The sequence below is a fragment of the Chanodichthys erythropterus genome, chromosome 18 (genome assembly GCF_024489055.1).
Source record: "Chanodichthys erythropterus isolate Z2021 chromosome 18, ASM2448905v1, whole genome shotgun sequence".
In the NCBI taxonomy this organism is placed as follows: domain Eukaryota; kingdom Metazoa; phylum Chordata; class Actinopteri; order Cypriniformes; family Xenocyprididae; genus Chanodichthys; species Chanodichthys erythropterus.
Window position 1 is genome coordinate 21,884,032 of NC_090238.1, and position 27,840 is coordinate 21,911,871.

General features: G+C 35.3%; 2 protein-coding genes across 6 annotated transcripts in view; one reads left to right on the forward strand and one right to left on the reverse strand.

The window, feature by feature from the left end:
• The window catches only part of shtn1 (shootin 1), a 30,736-nt gene extending 17,492 nt beyond the window's left edge, over positions 1 to 13,244 (forward strand). Inside the window, exons 6-17 of one of the 5 annotated variants that reach the window (XM_067367142.1) lie at positions 782 to 879; positions 1,233 to 1,314; positions 2,017 to 2,111; positions 2,279 to 2,425; positions 3,103 to 3,256; positions 4,167 to 4,293; positions 4,986 to 5,071; positions 6,275 to 6,381; positions 6,999 to 7,049; positions 7,234 to 7,360; positions 7,452 to 7,598; positions 13,095 to 13,244. In XM_067367142.1, the coding sequence (XP_067223243.1) occupies positions 782 to 879; positions 1,233 to 1,314; positions 2,017 to 2,111; positions 2,279 to 2,425; positions 3,103 to 3,256; positions 4,167 to 4,293; positions 4,986 to 5,071; positions 6,275 to 6,381; positions 6,999 to 7,049; positions 7,234 to 7,360; positions 7,452 to 7,585 (1,208 nt within the window). In that variant the 3' untranslated portion in view covers positions 7,586 to 7,598; positions 13,095 to 13,244. Of the gene's footprint in view, positions 1 to 781; positions 880 to 1,232; positions 1,315 to 2,016; positions 2,112 to 2,278; positions 2,426 to 3,102; positions 3,257 to 4,166; positions 4,294 to 4,985; positions 5,072 to 6,274; positions 6,382 to 6,998; positions 7,050 to 7,233; positions 7,361 to 7,451; positions 7,957 to 9,195; positions 9,416 to 13,094 lie in introns of those variants that run through there. The other 4 variants (XM_067367143.1, XM_067367144.1, XM_067367141.1 and 1 more) reach the window with 4 other exon arrangements.
• eno4 (enolase 4) lies at positions 9,590 to 23,232 on the reverse strand. Its single transcript, XM_067367140.1, has 14 exons — positions 23,032 to 23,232; positions 22,680 to 22,808; positions 19,786 to 19,982; positions 19,518 to 19,657; positions 18,931 to 19,100; positions 17,105 to 17,233; positions 16,014 to 16,085; positions 15,022 to 15,180; positions 14,773 to 14,898; positions 14,463 to 14,655; positions 14,261 to 14,313; positions 13,743 to 13,860; positions 13,492 to 13,627; positions 9,590 to 10,816 (listed from the first exon to the last, which is right to left on the reverse strand). Exons 1-13 carry the CDS (start codon positions 23,203 to 23,205, stop codon positions 13,536 to 13,538), a joined length of 1,752 nt encoding a protein of 583 aa, XP_067223241.1. The 5' UTR covers positions 23,206 to 23,232; the 3' UTR covers positions 9,590 to 10,816; positions 13,492 to 13,535.
• Between the last annotated feature and the right edge of the window lie 4,608 nt (positions 23,233 to 27,840).

The window sequence follows — 27,840 nt, forward strand, 5'->3', positions numbered from 1 at the left end:
GTCTCTTAATTTTTTCCATAGCTGTATATATTGTATATATATGTATATCTCACCATAATCGAGTCCATCTGGGATTACATGAAGAAACCGAAAAAACTGAGACTAAATCCAGAAGAACTGTAGCAATGTCTCCAAGACACTTGAAGAAACCTACCTCCACAGCTACCTGAAAAACTATTTGCAAGTGTACCTGGACAAAAGCCGTTTTAAATACAAAGGGTGGTCACACCAAATATTGATTTGATTTAGTTAATAGAAGTTAATTGATAAATAAAATCTATTTATGATATTATATTTGAAAGTATCCTGACTTTACAGCATTTTTAAGTGCCTAAATCTTTTCACAATACTGTAGCTTTGCAGGAAGGTTCCTTCAAGCGTCTTGGAGACATTCCTGAAGTTCTTCTGGATTTAGTCTGTCTCAATTTTTTCATTTTTTTTTTTTTTCATGTAATCCCTGATGGACTCGATGATGTGGAGCCTACTGGGTGTTGTCAAACTCCTAGTGCATACAAAAATCTCACTGGATTATTACAATTAATGGTGAAAGAGGTGTTTGGAAATGTAAACTGACATTTCCTCCTGACACACTACAGCAAAAGATATAAATAAGTGGCTTAAAAGTAAAACTTTTTTTTTTTTTTTGAATAATACTAACATGCCTAACTTCTGTCAAGAACAGAAGAGCATTCAATAGCTTTTTGTGTGGGAAACAGACTGAAAATGAAGTGATTTTTTTTTTTTAAATTTTTTTTATACATTTCTTGTTTATTTGTTGTAGAGCTGAGGGATAAACTAGAGGTGATCCTAGCTGAGAAGAAGCAGATAGTGATCGATCTGGAGGCAACAAGAGAGCAGCTCTGCCAGACTAGACAGGAGGTATGTGAGAAATACATTTAATCTTGGGTTTTACTGCATTAATGAAACAATACTCATCTTTAAGGTTAATCTTCAGTACATCATTTTAAAAAAGGTCTAGTATATACACTCTAAAATCACTCACTTTTTTAATCGATGTAAAAACCTCTCATCATGACAGAACGGAAGAGTTTTGATCCACCTCCTTAATGTCATTAGTGTTAACCCTTGCCATATTTCCGTGGCTTTCACTCAGAATAACGACTATCAAATTGAAAACAGGGGGCTGTCTTTGTGTCATGTTGTACAATGTTTCAGATGACCCAATTTAATACCCAAATAAATGAAGCCCTCACTCTCCCTTTCTTCCTAAGCTCCTGAAAGAGAAACATGATAATACTGTTTTAATAGCCGAAACATTCCAACAAAAGAAGCTCTTGGGAAAATACAACAGAGGTCAGTTGTGCTCCTGTTCTCTATTATGTCCTCTTAGCACTCTCTCTCTTTCTCTTTACTGCTTTCCAATCCAGACATTTATTGATCCTAACCTCTGTACTTACACTCTGGTACATCTTCATTGCTTCATTCAAAGCCTTTACTGTGTTGCCTGTCTTGTTATTAAAATTACAAAGTCTTACAGTATTTTATCCAAATCCGAGTGATTTCTGACACCTTCTGCTTGACTATAGACACATAACAGATAATGAAAAATCAGACAAAGAACAGAATACATAATTTTACATAATTTTCTGTTTGTTATTTTTGTGTTTTGAGTAGTTCAACAGTTTGACGTATGAATTTAAAAAAACATTTTTTTTTTATTTTTTTTTTTTTACTTCCAATTAATAATATAACCACACTCATTTTATATGAAATGCATAAGAGAACTGCACATTTGTTAACTATAATAGAAGAGAATGGTAAATATTCCAGAGACACTTGGTGCTTCACTACTTTTTTTTTATCCATGTTGAATTTGTTGTCGTTCTATTTAAAAGTTGGAGTTTATTTTTTTTATATAAATACTTTTATTCAACAATGATGTGCATTTCATTGATGTGCACCATACACATTTCAAAGATTGTGTGTTGAAATTGTTTGCCACGGACATCAAGGCTCCAAACTCTAACCAATGCTTGCCTGTGTATGTGTGTGTAGTTTCTCAGTATGCTTTAGATGAGTTTGAAGCCTTGCAGGAAGATCTAAAGCTTGAGAGGGACCTGCGTTCTGAAGCAGAGAAGTTTGCACATGAGGTGAAAGCTCAGTTTGATTTGATTTCAAAATTAATTTATTGAAATGCCTAAGACATTCTAGGATCTCTGAATATGTATGTATTTCTGGAATATGTTAATTAAGTGGTGTGTGAATGTGTTTCATATGTGCGCTCTCTCTCTCTTTGTCTCTCTGTGGGTGTATGAAGATGCTAATAGAACAGAAGAAGCTGAAAAGACAAAGCCAGATGTTGATCCAGACTGTGTCTCCAGCAGAAGCTCTGCAGAAAGCTCTGGCAGAGATCAACTCACTGACACACACTCTAGAGACACAAAGATCGGAGCATCAACAGCAGGTAACACACACACACACACACACACACACACACACACACACACACACACACACACACACACACACACACACTAATCCCCACAGTATCCTTTAGGTCACAGTGTCCTGAGAGGGTACAGACTGAATGTCATTAAAATAATAACAGACAAACCAATCAAATCAACCACACCAGCCCTTCCCAGTGTCACTCAAAAACTCACACATGCAGTTTATTACTTGCTTGTGTAAAAGGAGAAAAAATGAGCAGTGTTCTGCATTTAAACAATCATTAATGTATGATTAAAGGATTGGGGGAAATGGCTGGAGTCAGCTTGACTCACTTTGTGGGTGTCTGTCACCACTATAAATTTTAGCCAGAATATATGACATATTTACTATGTCAAGATCATGACCAGTCTCTATGTTGTACTGCCTTAAAGGGATGGTGTACCCAAAAAAGTTATAATTTCATCACACTCGTGTCCCAAATCTTGCTGCTGTTTTCTATACTGTAAAAGTGGATGTGACCCAGAGAGAGCCTGGTCACCATTTAATTTGATGACATAATCTTTATATGATGTCAGGGTTTTCATTTTGTAAGTGAACTATTCTTTACTATTCAAAGGTCACGTTCCAATTTAATAACCAATGTTTTTTTGTGTGTTTGATTGTTGTGCTGTGTATTTTGGTGGAATCTAGGTAAAAGCTCTTGAAGAACAGATACACAGCAGTGAATTAAAGAAGCAGCTGACAGCATTACAGAGACAGACAGAATTACTGGAGGAAGAAAATAAAGAGTGGCAGCACAAACACACTAAAGCTGAAACTGAAGCCAAAGACCTCAGATTCACAGGTACCGGTGTTGTGAATAATTCAGAGTCTAAGAACTAAAAGCTGTTCTGAATTCTTGATCTGCAATTGGAATTGCATTGGCCTCAGGAATTTGAATTGGAATTTCTTTCCAATTTCATTCCTCTTCCTCAAGTTTAAATTAAATTCTGGATATTGTTTGATACATCATTTCAAATTCTTGAATTGAGCTGGAATTTAAACAGTATTCTCAATTCAAAATGATTTACAACCCTGACAGGTTCACATATTTTAAAAGCCACGTAAACCACTTCATCACGTGTCGTCTGTTGTTGAGCTGCGTGTTGTAGGACAGATGCCTCAAATACATTATTTTATTTAAATCAGTTGCAGATACAACACTGTTCAAAAGTTTTATTTGAAAAAAGTCTCTTATGCTCACTAAAGCTGCATTTATTTGATCAAAAATACAGTAAAAACAGTAATATTGTGCAATAGTATTAAAAAAAAAAAGTTCTTAAAATATTTAACTTATTCCTGTGACGGGAGGTAACTCCAGACTTTAGTGTCACATGATCCTTCAGAAATAATTCTAATATGCTAAATTTAGTGCTCAAGAAACATTTCTTATTATTATCAATGTTGAAAACAGTTTAAAATTTTTGTGGAAACCATGATACATTTTTTGATTAATAGTAAAGTTCAAACGAACAACATTTAATTGAAATAGAATTTTTTTAGATATAGAAATGTGTAACATTATAAATATCTTGACTGTTACTTTTTAATCAATTTAATGAATCCTTGTTGAATATAAGTATTAATTTAATTTCTTTAAAAAAAAAAACAACAACAACTTTTGAACAGTAGTGTATGCTACACCTGCTTAAATTCAGACAGCACTCAAAACCATCCAGGTGTTTGTATCTCTGAGAACCCTGTGTGTTTTGCAGTGGAGGAACTTAAAAAGAAGCTCCAGCAGATCTCCAACCCATCACCAGCTGCTCCACCACCCCCTCCACCACCCCCACCCCCACCCCCTCCACCTCCACCCCCAGCCCCCTCAAGCAACCCACTCAGGTGAGTGTCTATTTGTGTTGGCGAAAGCTATCAAAATTAGTGTATACATGAGAGTTAGCATTTGGCAAAAGTCCAATAATATAATCTGAAAATCTGATGAAAAAGATACCATTTAAAGGGTTAGTTCATCCAAAAATGAAAATAATGTCATTAATTACTCACCCTCATGTTGTTCCACACCTGTAAAACCTTCGTTAATCTTCAGAACACAAATTAAGATATTTTTGTTGAAATCCGATGGTGAGGCCTGCATAGCCAGCAATGGCACTTCCTTTCTCAAGATCCATTGATGTACTAAAAACATATTTAAATCAGTTCATGGGAGTACAGTGGTTCAATTTTAATATTATAAAGTTACGAGAATGACACTTAATTTGTGTTCCGAAGATGAATGAAGGTGTTACGGGTGTAGAACAACATAAGAGTGACTCATGAGTAGTAAATTACAATATTTTCATTTTTGGGTGAACTAACCCTTTAAAAGATCTGATGGAAACTGGTTGCACTCATTGGGCTGTTTGCTCATTGGGAAGTTTTAATGACATTTTTTCTTGTTGAAACAGGAAGTTTGGGCAAGACATATTTAAGGGATTGTCCTTTTGTGTTTTTTTTTTTCTTATCTTTTTTTTTTGTTTTGTTTAATAGCAGGTAGCTATTTTTCTAATTCTTTCTATTATCTCTGTCTCCTTCAGCTCATTACTGTCTATACTTCGTAAGAAAAAAAATGTGAGCACTGAAATTGCTTTAGTGGAGAAAGACTCTTCTGAGAAAACCCCAGGTAAAGAGCAAAGATCTGGCACATTTCCATTTCAATTCTATAAATCTACTCGGGTTAAAAGTTCTGCTGTTTGAAGGATGCGTCTAATAATTAATAAATACAAAGTTTACATAGATTGATAATTTAAAAGCACCGTAATCAGCAATGTCTGATGGTTCAGGGTTCTTTCATTGTTTCTTTAGCACGGCTGCAGTTGTGTTCGTCATCATCGAGCCGCGTGAAAGATCTCAGACCTTTATGATCAGTGTTAAGTGTCAATTAAAATGCTGCAGTAAATTCAATCAGATGGAATGTAATTAATGCATACTAGTAAAGTTCTGTTCCTCATCACAGCAGTGGGTAAAAGTAAAAGACTTGGGTCAAGTTCAAGTTTGTCCTGAGCCATTTCTTTCAGCCTTATACTAAAAAAAGATGGAAGAGAAGGGAAAAAAAAAAAAGACTTGCAGCTTTTTGCTGAAGGACAAACACTTTATGCATACAACAGTTCTTCAATTATTGGCACAAAGTTCAGGTTTATAGAGTTTGACTGGTGAACTTTCGCCTTTCCTTTATCACTAGCACTGGATTTACTTTTTCACTGGGTTTGAATATTTACGAGGAATCCAATCTTTTGAACGAACTGACTAAAATTCTTTCACATCCTATAATAAGTATAAGTGCAGGCCAAAGCTTAGATACTTTCTCGTAATTGCGGTTTTCTTTCTGGTGTTCTTGTTAATGTCAAACAACATTTTTATGATCTCATATGAATAGAAGGTTTTTATTGGACTATACTGAGCTCTGAAACGCACTGCCAATTTCATGTCTTCGGAAAAGAGGATGTTTTTTAGAGATTTTTATCATGTCAGAAAAACATCATACTGGTAAGCAGATAATAATCAGATTTTTTTGTTCCATTTAATGACAGAATGATTAAAAGTGTTTTTCAAGGCCACTAAACAAAGACAAACATCATAGATCACCTTTCTTTTGATTTGTTTTTTAGTATTTGTGCCTGCCAGCTCAAAAAGAAACCCTCGCAATTCTGTTTAGTTGTGTCAGTATGTCTGATATTATTCTGTATCTAAATTGACTGCTGATGAAAAGCAGCAGACGCGTGTTCATCTACATAAATGCTGTTTATCATAAGTGCATCTGCATATTCTATAACTGAAGTAACATTCACGCAATGAATGCGTGTTGATCTGTGTTTTAATCTGACAGAGAAGGACATCAAACAGCAAGCTGTGGATGAGATGATGCAGCGAATCAAAAACGGAGTTCAACTCCGACGTGTTACCCAGACAACCAACAGAGCCAGACCTGGACCGGTACGTTCCATAAAAACTCAAACAAAACACTCACAGCCTGAATATAACTTGCCATACAAATTCTCTACTTTAACTATACTTGACTTTCTGTTCTGTACAGTTAAAAATTGTAATTAAATTAAATTACTTATGATTGGGGATCAATTGATCAAATTACTCCCAATTAATTGTTTGAGGTCAATTCATTTCATTTTATTTATTTAGCAAGGATGCATTAAATTGACCAAAAGTGACAGTAAAGACTTGTTACAAAGAATTACAAGAGTTACAAGTTCATCAAAGAAAAAAAACTGAATCATGGTTTCCACAAAAATATTAAGAAGCACGACTTTTTTCAACATTGATAACTATAAAAGTTTCTTAAGCAACAATTCAGCATATTAATGATTTCTGAAGGATCATGTGACACTGAAGACTGCTGATGAAAATCAGCTTTGCCATCACAGGAATAAATTGTAATATTTCACAATATTACTGTTTTTACTGTGTTTTTGCTCAAATAATGCAGCCTTGTGAGTAGGCCATATAAGAGTTTATTATTATTATTATTACCCATTTACATAGTCTTTGATTTCATGACATGCTGCTAATTATTTTTCTGATGGCTTTTCCTGCAGAAAGAACAGACACCGTCAAATTCTGCTATACAGGAACTTCAGGGAATCCTGGTCAGGATTGCTTTATTTATTTTTATTTAATATATAAATCATTATTATCATCACCTAAAAATGTATAATTTTTATATGAATGTAAATATGTTTTTAATAAAAAAATAAATAAATAATGTAACAAAAATATTGCAATAGAATTGAAAACTAGCTGTTAGCATTGTAATGGAATCTTTCTGTTTAGACCTCCGTCAAGCGCCCTCCTCCCTCCTCCTCGCTTGGGACACGCCCTCCATCACCATCACCGAAGTCGGAGCTAGAGAAAGCCCTGCACAGACGGAGGGAAGCATTGAAGGCTGCAAAGAATAACAGTCAGTCAAAAACACACACACACATTTCACCACATTTTCTCTGTCTCTTGAGTCAGATCATCCGTTTAACTTTTCAACCCTTCCCCTCCAGCAAATCCCATTAGTGTTCTGGATCTGACGCAGATTGAGCAAAGCCAGTCAGAACCAGGCCAGCACACAAGGGAACGGGACACACCGCAACACACACCAACCACAGTATGCACTGACCTACTCAAGCCCTCATAGGAGCTCATAGGTTGTGAGTATCTGCTCTTTTATGCAGAGCTATACAATAAAACACACACAAAATGTCTTCCTGCACCAGCACAATTCATCTAAACTAACCAAACACGTGTGACTACAAAGTTTAAATGCCTTGAGTTACATACTGTTTTTAACATGTAATACTTGCAGACATTATGCTGTAATGTGACTTGACAGCGGCAAGAAAATGTGTGTTTTTTTAGTTTTGGGTCAAACCATTTAATCCCAATTGTTCAGTTAATTTTTCTTTTTTGCTTGTTTCAAAAATAGTTTCTATATTCAATTTCCATATCTCCCAAATGCATAACAGAAAATATTTTATATACTGTATGATTCAGCATTTTAATATACATTGTCATTAAAAAAGCTTTTTTGTTTTGTTTTTTGAAAGAAATGGATACTTAATCATGAATCGTTAATTAATCAAAAGTGACAGTAAAGATTTTTACATTGTAAAAAAAAAAAAGTCTCTTTCACATAAACATTCTTTTAAACTTTCTACTCAAAGTATCAAAGTTTCCCCAAAAATATTAAGCAGCACAACTGTTTTTAATGTTGATAATAACAAATGTTTTTAACACCAAAACAGCATATTAGAATGATTTCTGAAGGATCATGTGACACTGAAGACTGAATAACGGCTACTAAAAATTCAGTTTTGAAATCACAGAAATAAATTAAATTTTAAATATATTAAACAGAAAACAATTATTTTAAATTGTAATATTTTAGATTATTACTGTATTTTTGATCAAATAAATGCAGCCTTGGTGAGCATAAGAGACTTCTTACAAAAACATTTTAAAAATCTTACCGACCCCAAACTTTTGAACAGTAGTATACATTCCGTTTGTACAAGAGGTTGCTTCAATTACATAAAAATCGCAAGAGATCTCAGATATTATTATAGTAATCTCAAATTTGAGCACAGTTTGAGACAAAGTCTGGGATTTCAGGATAACTCAAATATTCTTCACATTTCCAATTATCTAAACTGTCTCATCCACAATCATTTTTTAGCTTTATACTATTCCTGCATGTCAACAATTTGAGTCTGTTTTAGTTTTTTTCTGGCTAACTTCAGAAGACACAAAGTTGATACTTAAAACTGATAAATCTATCCTCCTAAGCTGTGAAAGAGCAACCCCTGGGCAATACCTTCTGTTTGGAAGAAGAAACATTAGTTGAAGTATTAGCTTGAGAACATGTACAAATCTTTTAGTGGTATAATGTTTGACTATTTTCTTTGCTTTGATGAACTTTGAATGTTTGAAAGGTTTTAATAGTAGTGAAACGAAATCCCCTCGGTCCCACAGTCTTATACATTGGCTGGACCATCCTCTCTGAACAAAGTCATTGACACATGCTTTGTTTATGTGAGAAGCATTTCTCGAGGGGCGTTGGTGACTAGCCTTGAACATGTGCCAACCTAGTGTGTTTTCAAATGGCTTTGGCTAGACTAGTATTAACCTTGTAATGTCCCGCTCTGTAATTACAAGCCACTAGTGTGAACTTATCCCCCTTTAAAAGTCTTTTTACTGTTTCATGAACCTGGATATTTTTTTCATTCAGTATTGGTCTTTCTCTCACAGAAATTGGTGTTTTCGCCAACAATAGAGAAGAGAAACAATTTTGGGTCATCAATCACACAACTATTATTCTGGAGACAAATTTTTAAAATAACAGACAATAAATTGATGCTATTTATACATCTATTGACTGAGCTGTAATGAAATGTGTTATTCTTTTTCAAATTGTTCACATGCCAACATGACAATAAAGCACTATTGAATGGAATATATAAAGCAGTTTAAATGGGTGGCTTAAGTGTCTGAAGCTTTCTGAAAGCGCCTATAGCCACGGGCCTGAGGTGGTTTCATTTATGGCAACCCTGAAGAGACATTGTGAGAGGTGGCTGATCTTTGTGACATTAAATTCTTCATTAAGGAGGTAAGACTTTCGTAAGGTGTTGTTATACAGAACAAATACTTTGGTTTAGTTAGAAATGAACCCCTTTTCTGGAGCTAAACACATGCCTGCCTCCAGCAAAGACAACATAAGACTCTTCTTTTCTTTACAAAGAAACATGGAAGGAGCAAATTTTTAAAGGTTCATATTTTTTTTTAGTGTGAAGTTCAAAATGTTCATGCAGTCAAATCATGATTTATAAGTGGTTGCACATTCCATCAAGTAGGGCTGAAGTGCAATATAAAAACACTCATTAAAAAAAATAGTATAACATGAAAGCTACTAGAAAAAGTATCCGATAATGCTGTTTTAATGTCCTTCAAAACTTTAGATGTCTATAAAATTATATACACTGTAATTCAAAATTTTTTGAAAGGAGTCTTTAAAGCTCACCAAGGCTTCATTTTTTGAGCAGAAATACAGTAAAAACAGTAATATTGTGATCCTTCAGAAGTTATTCTAGAATGCTGATCAATGTTGAAAACTGCTTAAAATTTTTGTGGACACATACTTTTTTTTCAGGATTCTTTGATAAATAGAAAGTTGAAAAGAACAGCATTATTTTGAAATTAAAATCTTTTAATCAATTTAATGCAGACTTACTCTTAATAACTATTAATTTCTTTAAAAACAAATCTTACTGATGGTATAGTGTGTGTAAAACTAATCAAAACAAATACATTTAAAGTGAATAAGGTCTTTCAGACCTTGATGGGATCTAAAGGTCTTTTTGATAGTCTACAAGGCTGGAAAATCATTCAGGATGGGTTTAAAGCATCTCCTGTTGACTTGAGGTCAGTGATTAAATGTTTGCTTGATCCATTCACTGGCACTTTAGATAAACAACTTCTATGTTTCACATTGTCTGCTGTGAATTTGATCCTTGAAATGTTGTATCTTTCCCCATCCACTCCACAGAGAAGCATTTTATTCTGTCCTAAACGCACACTAGATCAGATTTATACAATGGTGTGACGTTTGTCATGCCTCGTTACACAACAGGATTTCATTTCCTCCGGTGAGCTGCAGCTGCTGTGATGTTGTTGTGCAGTGAAACAAGAGATGTGTGTGTCTGTGTTAAGGCTCAGTGACGCCTTTCCACTGCTTTCACACACTTAGGCACAATTTCCAGTGTGGCTTAGAGCTCTTCATGGGGTTAAATCTTCCCGGACACAAGATGAAACTTTATTCCCTGCTCGCTCTCTCTTTCTCCCCTTTTCACTCTGTTCCTCTCCTGACCCTGGTCTGCAACAGAGAATAACACACACTGTACACAATTTCAGGGCTGTGTTTGAGAAGTGTTTTATTTCATTGTGAATTGAAGAGCTTTGTGAAATTTTTCCAGTTTCAAGTCTAAGGAAAGCCATGAGGTTGTTTGAAATGCCACATACTGTGAATCTGGTAAAGAACAATGTTAAATGTTGGTTAAACTACTGTTGTTCATGAAAAACAATATATACCGTTATTGTTATATAATATATTTCAAGAGTTTAGGTTTAAAAGTCTTTTGTAAAGGCTAAGATATATTTTGTATGCATTTTTTCTCATAACTCCATTGTACACCTTTATTTAATGAGTATTTGTTGGTGTGTTGCCTTCATATCTAACAATACACGTTAATGTTTAATCAGATTTAAGTGACATCTTATGATTGACTGAAATTACAAATTCTAGTGTTTTTAAATGATTTTTGGAAATTTTAAACTGAAATTTTGTCACTGTTTTAATATGCAGTCAGTCACATTTGAAGTAAACATGTAATTTGGTAATAATTGTAACCAAGTTTTATTGTTTTGTTTTCCTTCATATTTAAAATGGCTAACAATTATAAAATCTAGTGTTCATATTTTAATTATTTAATCAAACTTGTCGGGTTGTAAAAAACAAATACTACTTTATCTGCCACTACTGTGTGTGTGTGTATATATATATATATATATATATATATATATATATATATATATATATATATATATATATATATATATATATATATATATATATATATATATATGTGTGTGTATGTATATATAATATATATATAATTTATATATATATAATGTATGTATATGTGTGTGTGTGTATATATATATATGTATTTTAATGACACACACACACAAAACCTGATGAGATCAGAAACTGGTATGAAAAAGGCTCTGGAAAGCATCTGGATCCTTTTATAGTGAGAAAGTCTTTCATCAATTTCAACTACATTTCCCAGCAGTACGCAAAAGACAATCAAGTCTTGCTAGTAGTGTATTTGGTTTTGTTGTTGACGTTTCCGGTTTGCAATTTGTTGAAGATGTAAGTTGTAAATTAGTAAATATCTTGCTCAATTGTAGTCTCTCTATCTTCTTCTGGTCTACAGGTTTCTCTTAATCGATGTACTATAAACACTCAGTCAATCTCAAGCTTATAATCATGAAACGGCATGCTGGGCTGCTGCCGTTACTGTCTGTCTTGTGTTTGCTTTTTATCATGTTCTGTAACACTTGTCTTGCACCATATTCAAACAACACAAAACAACCTCAATTTGGAGCCCAGCTTGTGTGTGTACGTATGTATGTGTAAAGCACTTAATTTAGCCTGTTTTGTTAGTCATTTTGTTTATTTTCCAAACAGAATGATTGCCTGGTGGGGAGCCAGAGTAACTTGTAATGCTGGTCTCAAATCTTGTCTCTCTACGGACGCCACCGCAACCCCCTCCGCTCCTGCCGTGTGCAAATAGCTATTTTTTTTCCCTCAGATGTCACCCATTGTACACTTGCTGTCAAAATGCTGTCTTCTCCTCATCTTGTAACTTTGATGCACTTTTTCAAAGCTGCGTTTCTCTCCTTAAAAGGTGCAATGTTACTAAATTCAGGATTTATATAAATCAATTAAGAGGTAAACAAGATTCTGAACATGTTCTTGGAGAGTGGTCTGTAGTTTCGCAGCACAGCTGTGGGTTTGTGTTTTCTCTCACTTGTTAACACAAAACAGTCCATTCACACTCTTTCACACAAACACATAAACACACACAAACACTTGTATGAAGCGAACACTGCTGCCCTTTTGAACAGGCTGGATAATTGGCCCCATTCAGTCACTGTGTGTGTCAGTATCTGTTGTCTGTATATGGTGAGAAGAGGGTGTGGAGAAGGAAGTGATGGGTTGTTTTATGTCTCTTCATAATTGAAGAACAAATGGGGGAAGGAGTTCATTGTCTGAGTTTTCTGAAATCCCAGTAGCATTTTAGAATATTAGTATATTGTAATTATGTAATTAAATGCATAAAGTATGTATTTAAATCTGAAATGTAATAATTTCACAGGGAAACTATATTTTTAGAATTTAAAAATATTATATTTTATAATTTATTATATATATATATATATATATATATATAATATATATATATATATATATATTATAAAATATAAATAGTTTTATTTTTTTTATAAATAGGTCCCACTATATAATTGTATAAAATTAATTTAAGGGTAATTGTGTAATAATAATTGTAATTTATTTTATCTTGCAGGTAAATCTGGAGCTCATGGAATGGAAAAGACCTCAGGAAGAAAAATATGGACGGATACACACACACACACTTAAATTAATTTTGTGGGCAAAATTAGATCTCAATCACAATAATTATATTGGTATAAGTCTGGAAATGTTTACTGTAACATTAAAATATATCAAGAATTTTGGGTGGGCTTTATTTAAAATAAACATGTTTGGGTTTTTTTTTTTTTTTTTTTTTCAAAAATGTATAAACCTATAAATCTATAAGCGCTAAAGCATATGATACAGGAATATGCATTTGCTAGATGAGGTGAGTTAGTTTACAAGCTTGCACTAAAAAAAGATATTTTGACATGAATTATAATTAAAATGAATTTTGATGTCATGCAGTCAGGTCAGACAAACCCTACTGTGATAATGTTAGGCAGACAGGAGATGAAGTCCTATCAAGACGTCATTTAGTAGAGATGGTCACAGAGTCACAGCCGCTTCCGGAGTTGAATGTTTCGGAAAGATCGGACAGAGGCTGTTTTATTTCTCCAGCACCTGACAAGACACAAAGGTACTATACATTGAAACACACTTGTTTTTTGAATATAGATGCAACTAATGGTGGTTGCCATTATGTGAGTGTGAGAATGTGTGAAAGAGAGAAACGCACCCAGGATCCCCTCCTGCTCCAGTTCCTCTTCAATCGCTATCAGACGATTGTATTTGTCCATTCGCTCCCCTCCTCTCATCCCGCCCAGTTTGAGAAAGGACACGCCTGACCCTACAGCCTTTGAACACATACATATGGTGAGGTACAAAAATAAAAACCTTAGAACTCAAAATCTAATTAAACTGGAAAAGTTTTAAGTCTTTGAAAAAATGTAAAACAAATCAATTGAAGAAATATCAGCAACATTCTTTTTAGTTTTCATGCACTTTTTGTGCAAATATGCTATGATAATATTTTGTAAAAACATTGGTTTGTGTTTAACATTTCGTTTCAAATTTATGATAAAACTGCAATTTCAAGAACTTCATTAGTTGTTTGACTGGTATATTCATAGGCACATGTTAAGGAACTAAATGATTCTGATTTCAATATTATTATTTTATTAAAAGACATGATCAGAAAACTATATGCATGTCACTGAGAAATGAATTCCCTAACAAGAAATATGACCAACCCACCAGGTCAACAATTGATGTATCGCCACAGCCTGCAGCCAGTATCGTCTCTGCATCTCAATACACACAGGGGAGACTTGTGTACTTATTACAGTCAATATATTTAGACTTGGACATTATACTAATACAAATTATTGTCAAAACGACTTATGCTAGAACACATAGTTGGCACTTAGTGTACTGTTTGCGTATGTTTGGAGCCTACCTTTCTGCTCTGCTATGCTTTGTATAAGGTCAGAGATGGTCATATCATTGTAGTGCCTATTAATGACCCCAGTGACCCCAGGTGGGAGGGGTTTCGCATCACTCCAGCGAGGACAGAGATTGGATGCAGCATCTGCAATCAGGCAGCAAGACTGCCCAATCACTGAGGCCAGTCTCTCCCACTGATCTACATCCTAAACTCAGAGATACACTGTCAGTCTCCCAGATGAGCTGAATGAGCACTTGGTAAAGTCACTTTTATTGCTATACACAGATAATTAAGGGGTTAAATACTTTTTTTTTAAACTTACCTCTTTCCTGAAAGGATCAATGAGGGATTTGATAGCTGGATATTTATTAATCAGCCCTTCATACATGTCTACCAACTCATCTGGCGATTTGTGACAGCCTGACATGACCTCATACTTCCCACGGGACTAAAAGTCAGCAAGAGACATTTAAAATGGTTACTGTGTGTTATTAAGACTTTCGTTTTGAAAGTACTTGCATAAGTGAATATGAGCCTTATAATTTCCCTTTTCTGTTTTTCCATCACTCACATAGTCCACGAGGCCCTGTGCTGCACAGTTTATAGCCAAGCGCAGGTCTGAACCCAGAGGCAATGCCAGGTTAGCACACGCCTCTGTGACCAGATCAAGAGCCTGTTCGGGATGTTCAAACCCCACCTGTAACGCTCCCTCATCTGATACACCTATAGGCTGAGACAGTAAGAGAACAGGTGAGTGATATCATTTGATGTTGAAAAGAAATTAAATATCTCATAATGAAATATTGGCAACATTATGGCAAACTAAAATGGTTTCAGACTGTATACAAAAAAGTTCTTAATGTTATTTAAGTTATTCACAGAATTATTTGTTTACATGCACTACTGTTCAAAAGTTTGTGGCTGGTGAGATTGTAAGATTTTAATGTTTTTGAAAAGTCTCATGCATACCAAAGCTGCGTTTATTTCATTAAAGAATATGGTAAATGGTAAGATTAATACAATTTAAAATAATTGTTCTTTAATATTTTTATGTTTTAAAATGCAATTTATTCCTGTGATGGCAAAGCTGAATTTTTAGCAACATTGCTCCAGTCTTCAGTGTCACATGATCCTTCACAAATCATTCTTATATGCTGATTTGATGCTCAAGAAACATTTCTTATAATTATCAATGTTGAAAACAATTGTGCTGCTTAATATTTGAGAAAATCTTGATACTTTTTTCAGGATGTCATAATGTTATGAAGGTCTTTACTGAGGCTATAGCATTAGTGCTATGAGGTTCCCACAGTTCACAGTACACCAGTAATAGCCTCCCATCTAAACATAAATATATATTTATTGTGTGACATGCTGTTAAGTGGCTCAATCGGCATTCATAAGCCCTGCACGTGATTTTGGACTGTTTATTTCATTCAGATGGTGATGTGCAGATAATTATCCCATCAAAGCATGTGTGCTGCTTTATGCTTTTGTGTGAGCCTGAGCATACAGCATTATGTTCCTTTGTCAATGAGTCAAACCATATGAGAGCATCCTTACCCCTGCTTTATATGCCGATCCATTCAAAACTCTCCTCATTTCACACTGCAGCTCAAGGCCCATGCCGATGACCTGTAAGGTCAACACACACATACACATAGATAAACAGTAGGGACATTGGAAGCGAGAGCAGTCAGCACAATATTAACACTTCTGAGCCATACACAGCCTAGTTTACTAAAAGCCCAGCTAACAGGGAGCGTTCTCAGAACGTTGGCTAACATTCTGGCAAGGTTCTCTCAGTTAGGAACAAATATTCTGGTTTTTGTTTGTTCAAAGCTATCTGATCTTTAATAATGTTAGCACAAATACATTAATAATGCACTGTTCATGGAGGCTTTTTTAGTTGGATGTCTTTTTTTTAAACGTTACTACTTGTTTCAGTATACTCAGAGAACATTCAAAAGTAACATTCCCATAATATTTGCTGAATGGAAAGTTCTCTTAAAGGATTAGATGTTCATGTCCTTCTTTCTTCAGTCGAAAAGAAATTAAGGTTTTTGATGAAAACATTCCAGGATTATTCTCCTCATAGTGGACTTCAATAGAGCCCAAATGGTTGAAGGTCAAAATTACAGTTTCAGTGCAGCTTCAGAAGTTTTTAAACGATACCAGACGAAGAATAAGGGTCTTATCTAGCGAAACCATGTCATTTTAGAAAAAAATACAACTGTACATGCTTTATACACACAAATGATCGCCTTGCACGTGCTTCCGCCAAAACCACACTTTCGTATTCTTCAAAAAGCTTATGCTGTATGTCCTACGCCTTCCCTATTCTACTTATGGAAGGAGGCCATTGAAGTCCACTATAAGGAGAAAAATCCTCATCAAAAAATCTTCACCAAAAACCTTAATTTCTTTTTGACTGAAGAAAGAAAGACATGAACATCTTGGATGACATGGGGGTGAGTAAATTATCAGGAAAACATTTTTTGAAGATGCATAATAGTGCCCCTTACCATATAACAGTGAACACATGGATTGCTGTCAATCATGGATTATGACATAACAGTGAAAACATGGATTGCCGTCAGAGCGTTTGTTTGTGTTTAAGTGCAAAAAGGTAGGATCTTTGAGCTTATGCATACTTCTCTGACTCTTTGCGATGAGCTGGGCATAAGGATGACCTCCTCCAGAAGATTGAGTTTACCCATAGAGTTCTTTCCACAGCTCAGTATTGTAATCATTGGCACAGGCAAGTGCATCTCATTCTGAGCCTAAAGCAGTTCACAAGAAGTGAGGGAAAAGGATAAAAAGGAGATTTACATTAGTATAGTGATCAGTATTTCTGTATAATAATTCCATCAGATCACAAGCCTTCTCCCACAATGCAGTTCTTCTCAAGTACACAGATGTCCACTTGACGATTAACATGTATCAAGTGTGTTTTAATTTACACGCACTTTAAACGTCTGACTTCATTCTGACTAAAGCAGTATTTATGGGTTCAAGCATGTAGAATTGAAACCCTATTGTAATTGTTAACATTTCCAACGATCAGCATTCTCGCCTAAAAGTCATCAGGTGGACCAAACTGTAAGTTGTAGAGACTTGAATCTTTGAGGGCTGGTACTCACCTCATCTAAAATGTCACCAAGGCTCGCCATTGGCCTGACGGTGTAGCGGTCAAAAGTACGAAATCGTCTTATATGATTGGAATCCTTGGCTCAAGATGGACAAAATGGATCTGACTAATTTGATTAGAATTTTTTGTGTATTTTGGATTTTTTGAAAAACCTACTTTTGCGAACTAATCAAAGGTTTTTGGCCCGATTGAAACCAAACCCATGCAGAAAGATTCTTTGGAGTATGATTGTCAATAATGATCAAAAAACCTCAACATTTGACAGGATGCCAAAATGTTCAAATGTTCAATGTTCAAAGTGGGTTCAAAACGGCTATCCCTCGTGAATGGAATGAGATAATTTCACCAAACCTGATACACCTATGTATGAGCTCAGTCTGTGGCCACGTGAAAAAGGATGTGGCAACTGGCCAGTTGCTGGCACTATAACATGGAAAAAAAGTAAAAAATGTCTATAACTACGCAACCCTAAGTCTGATTGACTTGAAAATTGGCATGCGTGTCTTTGTCCAAGGTGTCAAGACTGCCTTTGAGGACATTTGTGTATCTCAAAAATGCGGCTGCCATCGGCCAATGAATTTTGAGCAGCTATCAGACGAGGTTAACAAAGGCCGATCGGAATGAAACTTGCTGGGCCTGTTTGACTCAAGGCCCTAGAGGCCTGTGAGAAATTCGAAAGAAATTGGCTACTGGGGGGGCGCCTTTGTGTTTTTCACACATGTAAAAAATTGCATATCACACTATTTTTCACCCACGACATTCATACCAAATGGTAGAACTCCTCATTCTGAGCAACTTTGTCTCTAGGGCCACCGCTGTCAATCTAATCGTTCATTAAATATTGGAGATTATTTCAAAAACTAGTCCTAGGTTTTTGGCTCAACCTCGATAACTGTTAAAAAGCTTTAAAACATTTCCTTAGTAAATTGCCTTTTTTGGCTGTAAATGATTTTTTCCATCTATTATCTAGGTGGTTACAGGCTTCCTTAAAGTTCTGCATGTGCTTAAATGCCTTAAAACGCTTGAAACCTGTTAATTGCTGCTTGCAGCTACATTTTTTCTTATTATAGTTTCTAGGTGATTTTAAATTTTGCAAGGATGTATTAAAACATTATATGTAATATTATTTATAATGTTACAAAAAAAACTAATTTAAGTAAATGTTTTCATTCACCAAAAATTATCAACATTTCCACAAAAATATTAAGCAGCACAACACTGATAATAACAATAATTTTACCTTATTTTTGATTAAATAATTGCAGCCTTCTTATGCATAAAAGTGATCATAAAGTCTTACCAACCCTACATTTTTGAACGGTAGTGTACCTGCAGGACTCTTAATGATGTGATATGTCGGTATAGGGGTGCTCCTAAAAGTCTGGCAGCGGTTTTAGCCACCACCAAAGAAACAACACCAACTGCCGTGGCCCCTGGCAGCCTCGGCTCTGGGGGTTCTGCAGGAGGGAGGAGCTTCTCCGTGCTGTTTCCTTTTTTACCTGGGAACAAAGACATAGTGACAGCAAGAGAAAGTGCGGGTGATTGAGAGGTCAGATTAAAGGATGTGAGGTTTAAAGTGCCCTATACATCATCTGAATCTTAAAGAAGAGATGCAGAATCAAAGGTTTCAGTTACTGATGTCATCGTATCAGGCATATTTATGACATGTTATACTTTCGGACTGCTTTTACAAAAGGTCTCAGATCAGTGAGATTGGCTGGAATCTTCCGTCTTTGAATCCCACAGGCATGACTTGCTGCACTAACATAGGTTGATGTCCTCCTGTGGTTCCCTCACTTAAGCTGGCTCTGATCTCTCTACTATACTGAGATATTTATTGTGAGACCTCAAATTTGCAACACAACTAGAAACCCTGTAGTAATCACAAAAAAATAAAGCTCCTTCACATTTATCACCATTTTTCTTGTCTTTGGCAGGGGTCAGTGTGGGAGTGGCCTGGGGCGGAGCTTCAGACACTGTTTCATTACTCAACTCCTTCTCCTTCTCTCTGTCAAGACTGTCCTTGTGCTCCAGGTAACGTGCCATCCTAAAATCTCTGCAGAACAAATACACCACCTCAGTCTGCATGTGCATATTAAAACTTGGTTATTATAGCAACCTTCATGTCAAAATGTGGGTGGATCTTCTTTGCTTGTATATTTTCTGTATTGTATGTGTGATCACCTGAGTATTTTGTCTACATAGTTTTGGTCAGTGGGGTTGAAGCCTTGCAGCATTGGACTGAGATGCTCTCTGATCCACTTCAGAGCTGTTGTGTTGGACAAACATTGCTTGTCGCTATTAGAAACTGCCTCCCCAGGCTCTGCCATACCATCAGCCAAACTGTCACAAGAGCCCCCCATCACTGCACTGCACACCATCTATGATTTACAGAAAAGGTCACTGAAATTCAAAATGTGCCTCTGTAATAAATTCCACTGTATTAGTAAAATCTTTTTACAGAATTTATTAATATTATGAATACTATATATATATATATATATATATATATATATATATTAGGGGTGTAATGATACGATCATGTCATGTTTCAATACACTGGGAGTGGAAATGAATAGGGTTTGACCTGGTGCTGGTAACCCAATGCACAGGAGACAATGGTGACACCAGAATAAAAATATTCATAATTCTAACGCTGAAACACAGATTTATTTTAGATGAATATGTTTGCACATATGTCACTGACTAGTTATACTTAAAATAATGTAGAACACTTTTTACTGGTAACATAAGACATTTGGCATTATCAGGACCCACAAATATTCCTCCATTGCTATATTATACACTATATTTAAACATTATATATAGTAGTTTAATGTAGTAGATTTTTTCTCACACAGTAATTTTCATTTTGGGTGAACTATGCACAAAACACTATTCAAGATACGATATTGTTGCATTTTTTTATTGCAATATATTGTGACACGATATATTGTTACACCTCTAATGTATATACCAGCACCAAGTCCAAGCCTATTAATTGAACATCTTTTAAATCCACTCCCAATGTAATACCAAATTTAGCATTTTAATCAACAGTTCATTTTCTGTTATCCTTTTACCATATATCTTGGAGTAATAATATCTTATCATGAGTTCAGTATCGTGATATGTATCGAATTGTGACATGAAGTTCCTATTAACATTTTATTTTAATATTTAATATTGCTTAATTTTAGTTAACAATATATATATATATATATATATATATATATATATATATATATATATATATATATATATATATATATATATATATATATATATATATATATATATATATTTTTTTTTTTTTTTTTTTTTTTTTTAATAGTTCTAGTTTTACTTAAGAATAAAACCACTGGAAACATGTGGAGTTGTAGACTGTTTTTATATGGTTAGAAAAAGTGATCTTATATAGCTCAAAAATCATTTCCAGAGAAATAATCAAAACAATAAGTAGATAAAAAGGTTAATAAAACCTAGCCGGAAAGTTTGAATTAGTTTTAAAAGCTTGAAGTTTGAAGATTTTCAGTTTGAAAGTTTAAGTTTTAGTTTAGTAGTTTTGATAGATAGATAGATAGATAGATAGATAGATAGATAGATAGATAGATAGATAGATAGATAGATAGATAGATAGATAGATAGATAGGGTTATTTTGCTACAAATCCAAATCAAGTGAACATCTGTAGCAACAACTCGTAATAATAAGAAAATTCTATTGTAAGAACAGCTGTGGTGATGTCACAGTAACCAGGTGAATGTAATGAGGAAAATTGCTACATTAGGAGACACAATTGCCCTGCTCCCTCCAAAAATGCTCTTTTACAGCTCAATAATCATTTCCAGAGAAATAATCAAAACAATAATAATATAAACATTATTTAAAAAAAGTTCATTTGTACTTATTTGCACACACATCTTTAGCCGTTTAACAAATATACTGCTATTTCTTCTTTTAAAAAAAAATGAATCAAGAGGTTCATGATCAGGAATACAAGCCATTTCAAGACTGAAAAGACCAAGATCTGTATATAATAATCTGCACATGAACTATTGATCTGATGTGTGCTGGTGTTTGCTACTTGATGTCAAGATGGATTTCTTTGGATTTCAATGTCAACATGTGTGGATACACAATAAGTAAAGTGCCAAATATAGTTAGATTGATGTGATTCATTTCTCCTGTCCTTTATCTCTACAACCATACTAAACAGTGTTGTAGATGAGTGATTTCTCCCGATCTCTGCAAAGGAGAGCTTCAGATGACGCTGAAGACGAGTGTGTTTGGGAATGGGTAATGCTAATGAAAAGGTCAGAGGTCAGAAAGTTCTTAAATCACGTTCCAGTACTGCCAAAACACTGATTTGAACCTGGGCAGTGTTTGCAATCCTCTTCCTATCTATATTTCTCCCAACTTTTCTTTCCCTTTTTATGTACTGTTCCCCTCCCCTCCTCCTTTCACCTCTCCTCTCCTCCCTCCAGCTCGTGCCTACAGTCAGGCTGTTTTCTGTCCCGCTGTATTACCATCACAAGCCCTGAATGTGACAAACCCAAACAGCAGCACTCTGAACTGCAATATGGCCACCATGCCAGAAGACATAATGCTTACTTCACAAACACAAACAGAGCGATAGAGAGAAAGCAAAACAGACAGAGAATGAGAGACAGAGAGTGATCTGATGGTCACACATGCATTGGTTGCTGAGGCAAGTGCATCACTGTATAAACGCACACGCTCTTCTACTAATTGTTCTCTGTGTGCATGAGTATGTGGACATGCTGTGACCTAAATTTATCACTGTGTCACTACAAATTTCTCCTGTGAACTGTACAGCGTGGTGCAAATGGCACAAGGTGAAAGGTTACAGGGCGGGCAACCAGTTTCTAGTTCCTCACAACCATCAAAACAGAGACACTTAGATCTGATATCCACCTTGTCGTCTACATAAAGCAACGGTTGACTGGTGTTAATTTCATTATTTTAGGCCTGCATAATGTAACACACCTAAACCCCATGTGACAAATGGGTAGCTGCTCTGAAATGCAGGAATAATAATTTCAGAATCTAAGTTACCTTTTCCTCATTTCTGATGATGCAGTGCACTTCGGTCTGAACTGCTGTCAATCCTCTTCCGTCAAAAACCTCCCTTCCGGTGATTTTACTAATCACAGGAGTACAAGAGAGCCTGGAAAAATAGTTTGCCTGAAAAGAGCAGTGAGTAGGCAGTTATTGATTTCGTTTCATAATTATGGGGATCTGACCTACATCAATACTGACTTCGTTCTGGTAGAATAGCATGTAAAACGGAGAAGACGCTATGTCAAAAATGTCATTCGTAATTCTAAAACGGGTATAATCATAATTTTAAAATGAAATGTGTGCATTTGTCATATTTCAAAAGCATAAGTATGCTGAGTTGTCCCACCAGATAACCATAGAGATCATTCGGCTTCTGCCAAAACATCTCGTTCAGCACGCTCTCGATCTTCTGCGGGACCCCGTTGGACCTGTAATACTCTGCGGCTTTGTTCTTCAAGTCGTAAAACTCCTGGTCCTGTTTTGATACTTTGCTATGGCTCACGAATCCTTTGTATGACATGATTGTTTGTTTACGACAGAATTTCTACATCTGTTTGCAGTCTTTCGCTATCATGTGCGCGTCCTCGCAGGGTTTGTTGATGATCTGTGGTTGCTCGGCAACCTCAGATGTAACACCGCGAGAATTGAGATTGCGTTTCTCTTTCATAACGCATTTAATTGGAACGAGTTCAATATATGACGCTGTTGTGACCTCCATAAATCTAACAGGACCCTCCGTTCCTCTTGAAGTAAAATGCGGTGTTCATTGATGGACAGTGTTTATGGTAGGCTATAAATATATGTCTAGTAACTCTAACATGCTAAATATTTCTAGACGTTTTGTTGCTAACCTTCACAAGCCTTAAATTAGGCTGAATGATAAATCTGATAGCTAATACATAATCAAATTTATTAATAATATTAATAAAACTACATGCACTCGCAGACGTTGAGATGAACTAGCACCATTATTAGTAGCCTTAACAATTAGCCTAGGCCTACTAGGCTAAAAAATGTATAGTGGCCTATATGTTGCCTATATTTTATTTATTTGTTTTAAATATTTTTATCATTTCTAGGTCAGAAAAACATGAGCCAACAAACTTCACCATATGAAAATATTAGGCCGCATGGTTTGGTTCTCAGTGCCAGAGCTTCACTGAAGCAGCGAATTTAACATTTATTGACGTTAATCTTACACTTGCGGCCCATGTGATATCAATGAAAATTAGCTACAACACAAGGATTAGGCTGTTCAGTGTTCAAGAGAACGTCTGTTTAGTTGAAAATATTATAATGTTATCATTATAATATTATAATGTTATGTATCTGAGATAGGAGCTCCAAGTTTATAAGGCATTTAAAATGTAGGCTATATTAGGCTATAATATAGACCATTTAACCAGACACTTAAGTTACGGCTTCACAAAGACATTAGCCTAAATGTCTTTAAATGCTTTACTATAATGGGAAAATCTGAATTTCGTTATTCTACGTGATCAAAAAGTAAACAAAAATTGAACGAAAAAGGCGGTAACGTAAAAAAAAGGAGAAAAAATAGCCTTTATACCCAAACCCCACTGCGAAAGTCATAACATTTTCGTTCTGATTAAACAAACAAAAATCCTGCCTGATAAAGAAAGAAATGTAGCTTGTATAATAAAATAAACTAATAAAACTAATAATAATACAAGTATGCTATTATTTGGGGGGAAATATAGGCTAATAATAATAAGTAGTAGTAGTAGTAGTAGTAGCTTAAAAGTGAGAATCTGCGCGGTTGCTGTTGCTTAGCCTGATGGAAATGTAAGCGTGTACAAAATGTATCTATGCACTCACATTAATTATTCTATCAAGTGCAAAAGTTGTTGCCATTTTAAGTTATTATTTGTTTGTTTGTTTGGATGGTTAGATGGTATGAATAGGCCTAGCAGCAGGGCGCCAATAACCACTTTAATGTTTACCGATGGTTTAATTTTAAAGGCCTATAAAAGACAATCTGTCACTACAATCTGCCTTACAGCCTGTTACAGCGAGTATTAATGGCAAATTATTTGTTTTTGTTTATTTCTTTTTAAACCATTAAATCCTTGAAACCAAAACGCATTTAAAGTCCTGGAACTGAGGTTTAAGTATATATGTAAATATTTTGTAACAATGTTTAGTTGACAAAAATGTATATTTTTTCACACTAAAGAAAAGGCTGCAATGTTAATACACATTTCTTTTGTTTCATTTTTAAAATTCACTCTGACTTTATTAGTTATTAGTTTTACTTTATAAATGATTAGTTAATTATTAGTATGAATTATTACAAAGATACTAATTTATACTTTAATGTATATTTTAATTTTCATAGTCTTCTTTCTGAATTTACTTTTTAAAACTTGCATTTGCACGATTTTCTACAAACATAACTTACATATGAGTTCGTAGGCTCTTTAACGACATATAGCCTATACAATTTTGCATGCAGTATAAATTAGGCTATGTGAATTATTAATAATTAAACCCCTGTTGACCGTTTTATATTAATTAATTACTTTTTTTCCCGGTGTTCCTTGTGCTGTATTAACAAAACATACTCAGTCTGCAAAAATCCAGGATGCGTCTAAAGGAATGAAATTAGAGCACGCAGCAGCGTCAACGGCAGTTTTTATCCAGACTTTTTTTTTTAATCATATATGCCTATATGTTACGTGCTAATGTGAGAATTAATTTCCATTCAATTTGCCAAATATAAAATTTTTCAGGATAGGCTATTTTTCACCTAAGTTTATTCTTTGTCGAAAATGATGAGCTACAAATCAATTTGCGTTGTTAGTTCAGTAAGGTAGGCTAATGGTCGGTGCCTTGATTAACGAGGTGAAAATATGCTAGTTTATGGTTTTTATTTTTTCACGACACATGCATTAGACTAGATATTCGTAGGGTTTGATTATTAAAAGAGATTAGGCTATAGGCGGAAATTACCGCCATCTTAAAATATTCTTATCAGAATGAAGTGAGGGCATTGTTTACATGGAACAATATGGAGTAGGCCTATAAACAATCTCTTTTTCCGTTTTCCAAATTTAAGGCCTGTGTGGCACGCGCTTCTGCTCGAGACCAGGCTCAGGTTCACGCGAAGGTCAGTCGCTCCAGGACAGGAAGTCATCGAGAGGGCACCATCGTCACTGACGTCACGGACTAGAACGCGATTCATTGGCTTTTATCCTGCGCTTGGCTGGGTAGTGCAGATGGGGAAGACACAAATAATATCTGACACAACAAAATATGCTTGCTTAAACATGAACCGAGCCTCCATAGTATTTCCGCATGGAGCAAAAGCAGTATGATTTTAGAGGAAACAGGTATTGATGTTGCAGTTTTTTTTTTTTTTTTTGCTTCAGCGCATCACAGAGCATTGCGGGGGAAAACAGTAAACATTCACAGAGAAATCAGTTAGGATGCAGTCAAGCTTAGTTAAGTTCTCTAATGTCATGCACAGGGAATGCGTCAGATCTGATGATGGACAAGTGGGAAAACACCTCTGTATTTACACGTTCACTCTAATTAATAGAACATTAAGATTAACAAAAAAAAAAAAAAAAAAAAAACAACAACAACGATGGTCTTTGAACATAAATGTTTTCAAATATATTTCTGGACCCAAAAATCACTTTAAGCAGATATTTATAGGCATCCACTGTGCGGTCACCGCAGAGTTCAAATGAGCATGCCTGCATGTTACTGTCGCCACCAGCCGGCCGCATCTGCGCACTCTCCAACTACACATGCACCTAAAGCTATCATTGTGACATAACCTAGCCTATGTATTTTCTTTCATATACTATCCCGCCTACGAGAACTTACACGTTGCATAGAACATGCGTCACAAAAATTCAAATTAATTTCCCTAAAAGCAATAGATAAATATAGCATAACGTTAATGTAATTTAGGTTGCAGTGATTGATTCGATTTTAGCCTATATCAAGCAATATGATCTATAATACAATTCTTAATTAACCATGTGACTACAATAATGCAGAACTTTATACTAGGCTATAAACGTAAATTAACATTCAATTGACTACTGTTAATTTGATTAAGAATGTTTAGGCTATTGACTTACATTTTGAAGAGGATGCATCCATAGACACTCTCTTTAGGACAACCCGAAAGTAATGTGATACAGACAAACCAAGTCCATATCTCCAGCTCTATAATGCATAAAAGAATCATACAATCACAAGAGGACATTAGTCACCAAACAAAGAGAGTACGCTATAGCTAAAGCGCCCTGTTTAAACAGACCTGTGCCTGTTTTGGGGCGACCGCATGGGCCTGTGAAGAAGCCCAGGCTTTTCAACGCTGTTAGAGACATCCACATTGTCAAGACATGTGACTGCCAGTGGGTCAGACACTCCCAGATAGGCTTGCTGTCTGATTTGTTCCTCCTTGTTTAACTTCTTGGAGCCTAAAGCAGTGCTGTCAAATTTGTATTATTTGGTTTTCATAAAGTTCTAGAGGCTCATTTGAACGTTTTATGAATATTTTTTCGTGTCAAGCACAGGGCAACCATCTCGCTCTCAACCACTTGTTGCTTTGTCATACCTTAAGGCAAGTAATCACGTTTTTGTCATATTTTTAAGACTCGCATCGTGTGGTTCATAACGAACACGGAATATAATGCACTTTATGCCACGGCCAGAGCTTTCACCAAAAGCTACATTTGCATTCACGTGTTTTAATTGCTTAACTAATGTTAAACAGCTTGCCAAGGGTCCCGCTGGGTCACGGGGAAAAAGGGCCATTTCTACCTAATTAGCGCGTCTTCTCCCATCCTTAAGTCGCCAGATGCATCGCCCGATGCCCTGATTAATGCTTTCAGAGCCGCGCACTCGCCTAGTCATGTTTTCAAACTTTGCCAGGTGTCATTTGAATGAACACCAATAGTTTTTTTTTTTTTTTCAGTTTGTGTTTCATCCTGAATTAATACGACCACAAGGACTCAATTAGGAATTCCTTACAATTCACTTAAGATTTTTGGTGTTTTATAACTCAAGAATTGAGTTTTGTTATGATTTTGGTAATTATTTGGTAAACTGTTTCATTTACGCGCAGTTACAAACAGGCTGTTCTAAACGCCCAAAACCGTAACTAAAAGTTAGG

What these genes read in the sequence shown, in the direction of transcription:
- eno4 (XM_067367140.1), bottom strand. Translation starts at nt 23,205, where the DNA reads ATGTCATACAAAGGATTCGTGAGCCATAGCAAAGTATCAAAACAGGAC. An exon ending in TATGTAGACAAAATACTCAG is followed by an intron (nt 19,658 to 19,785) that starts GTGATCACACAT and finishes TTTGTTCTGCAG; the next exon opens with AGATTTTAGGATGGCACGTT. An exon ending in CATCATTAAGAGTCCTGCAG is followed by an intron (nt 17,234 to 18,930) that starts GTACACTACCGT and finishes GAACTGCTTTAG; the next exon opens with GCTCAGAATGAGATGCACTT.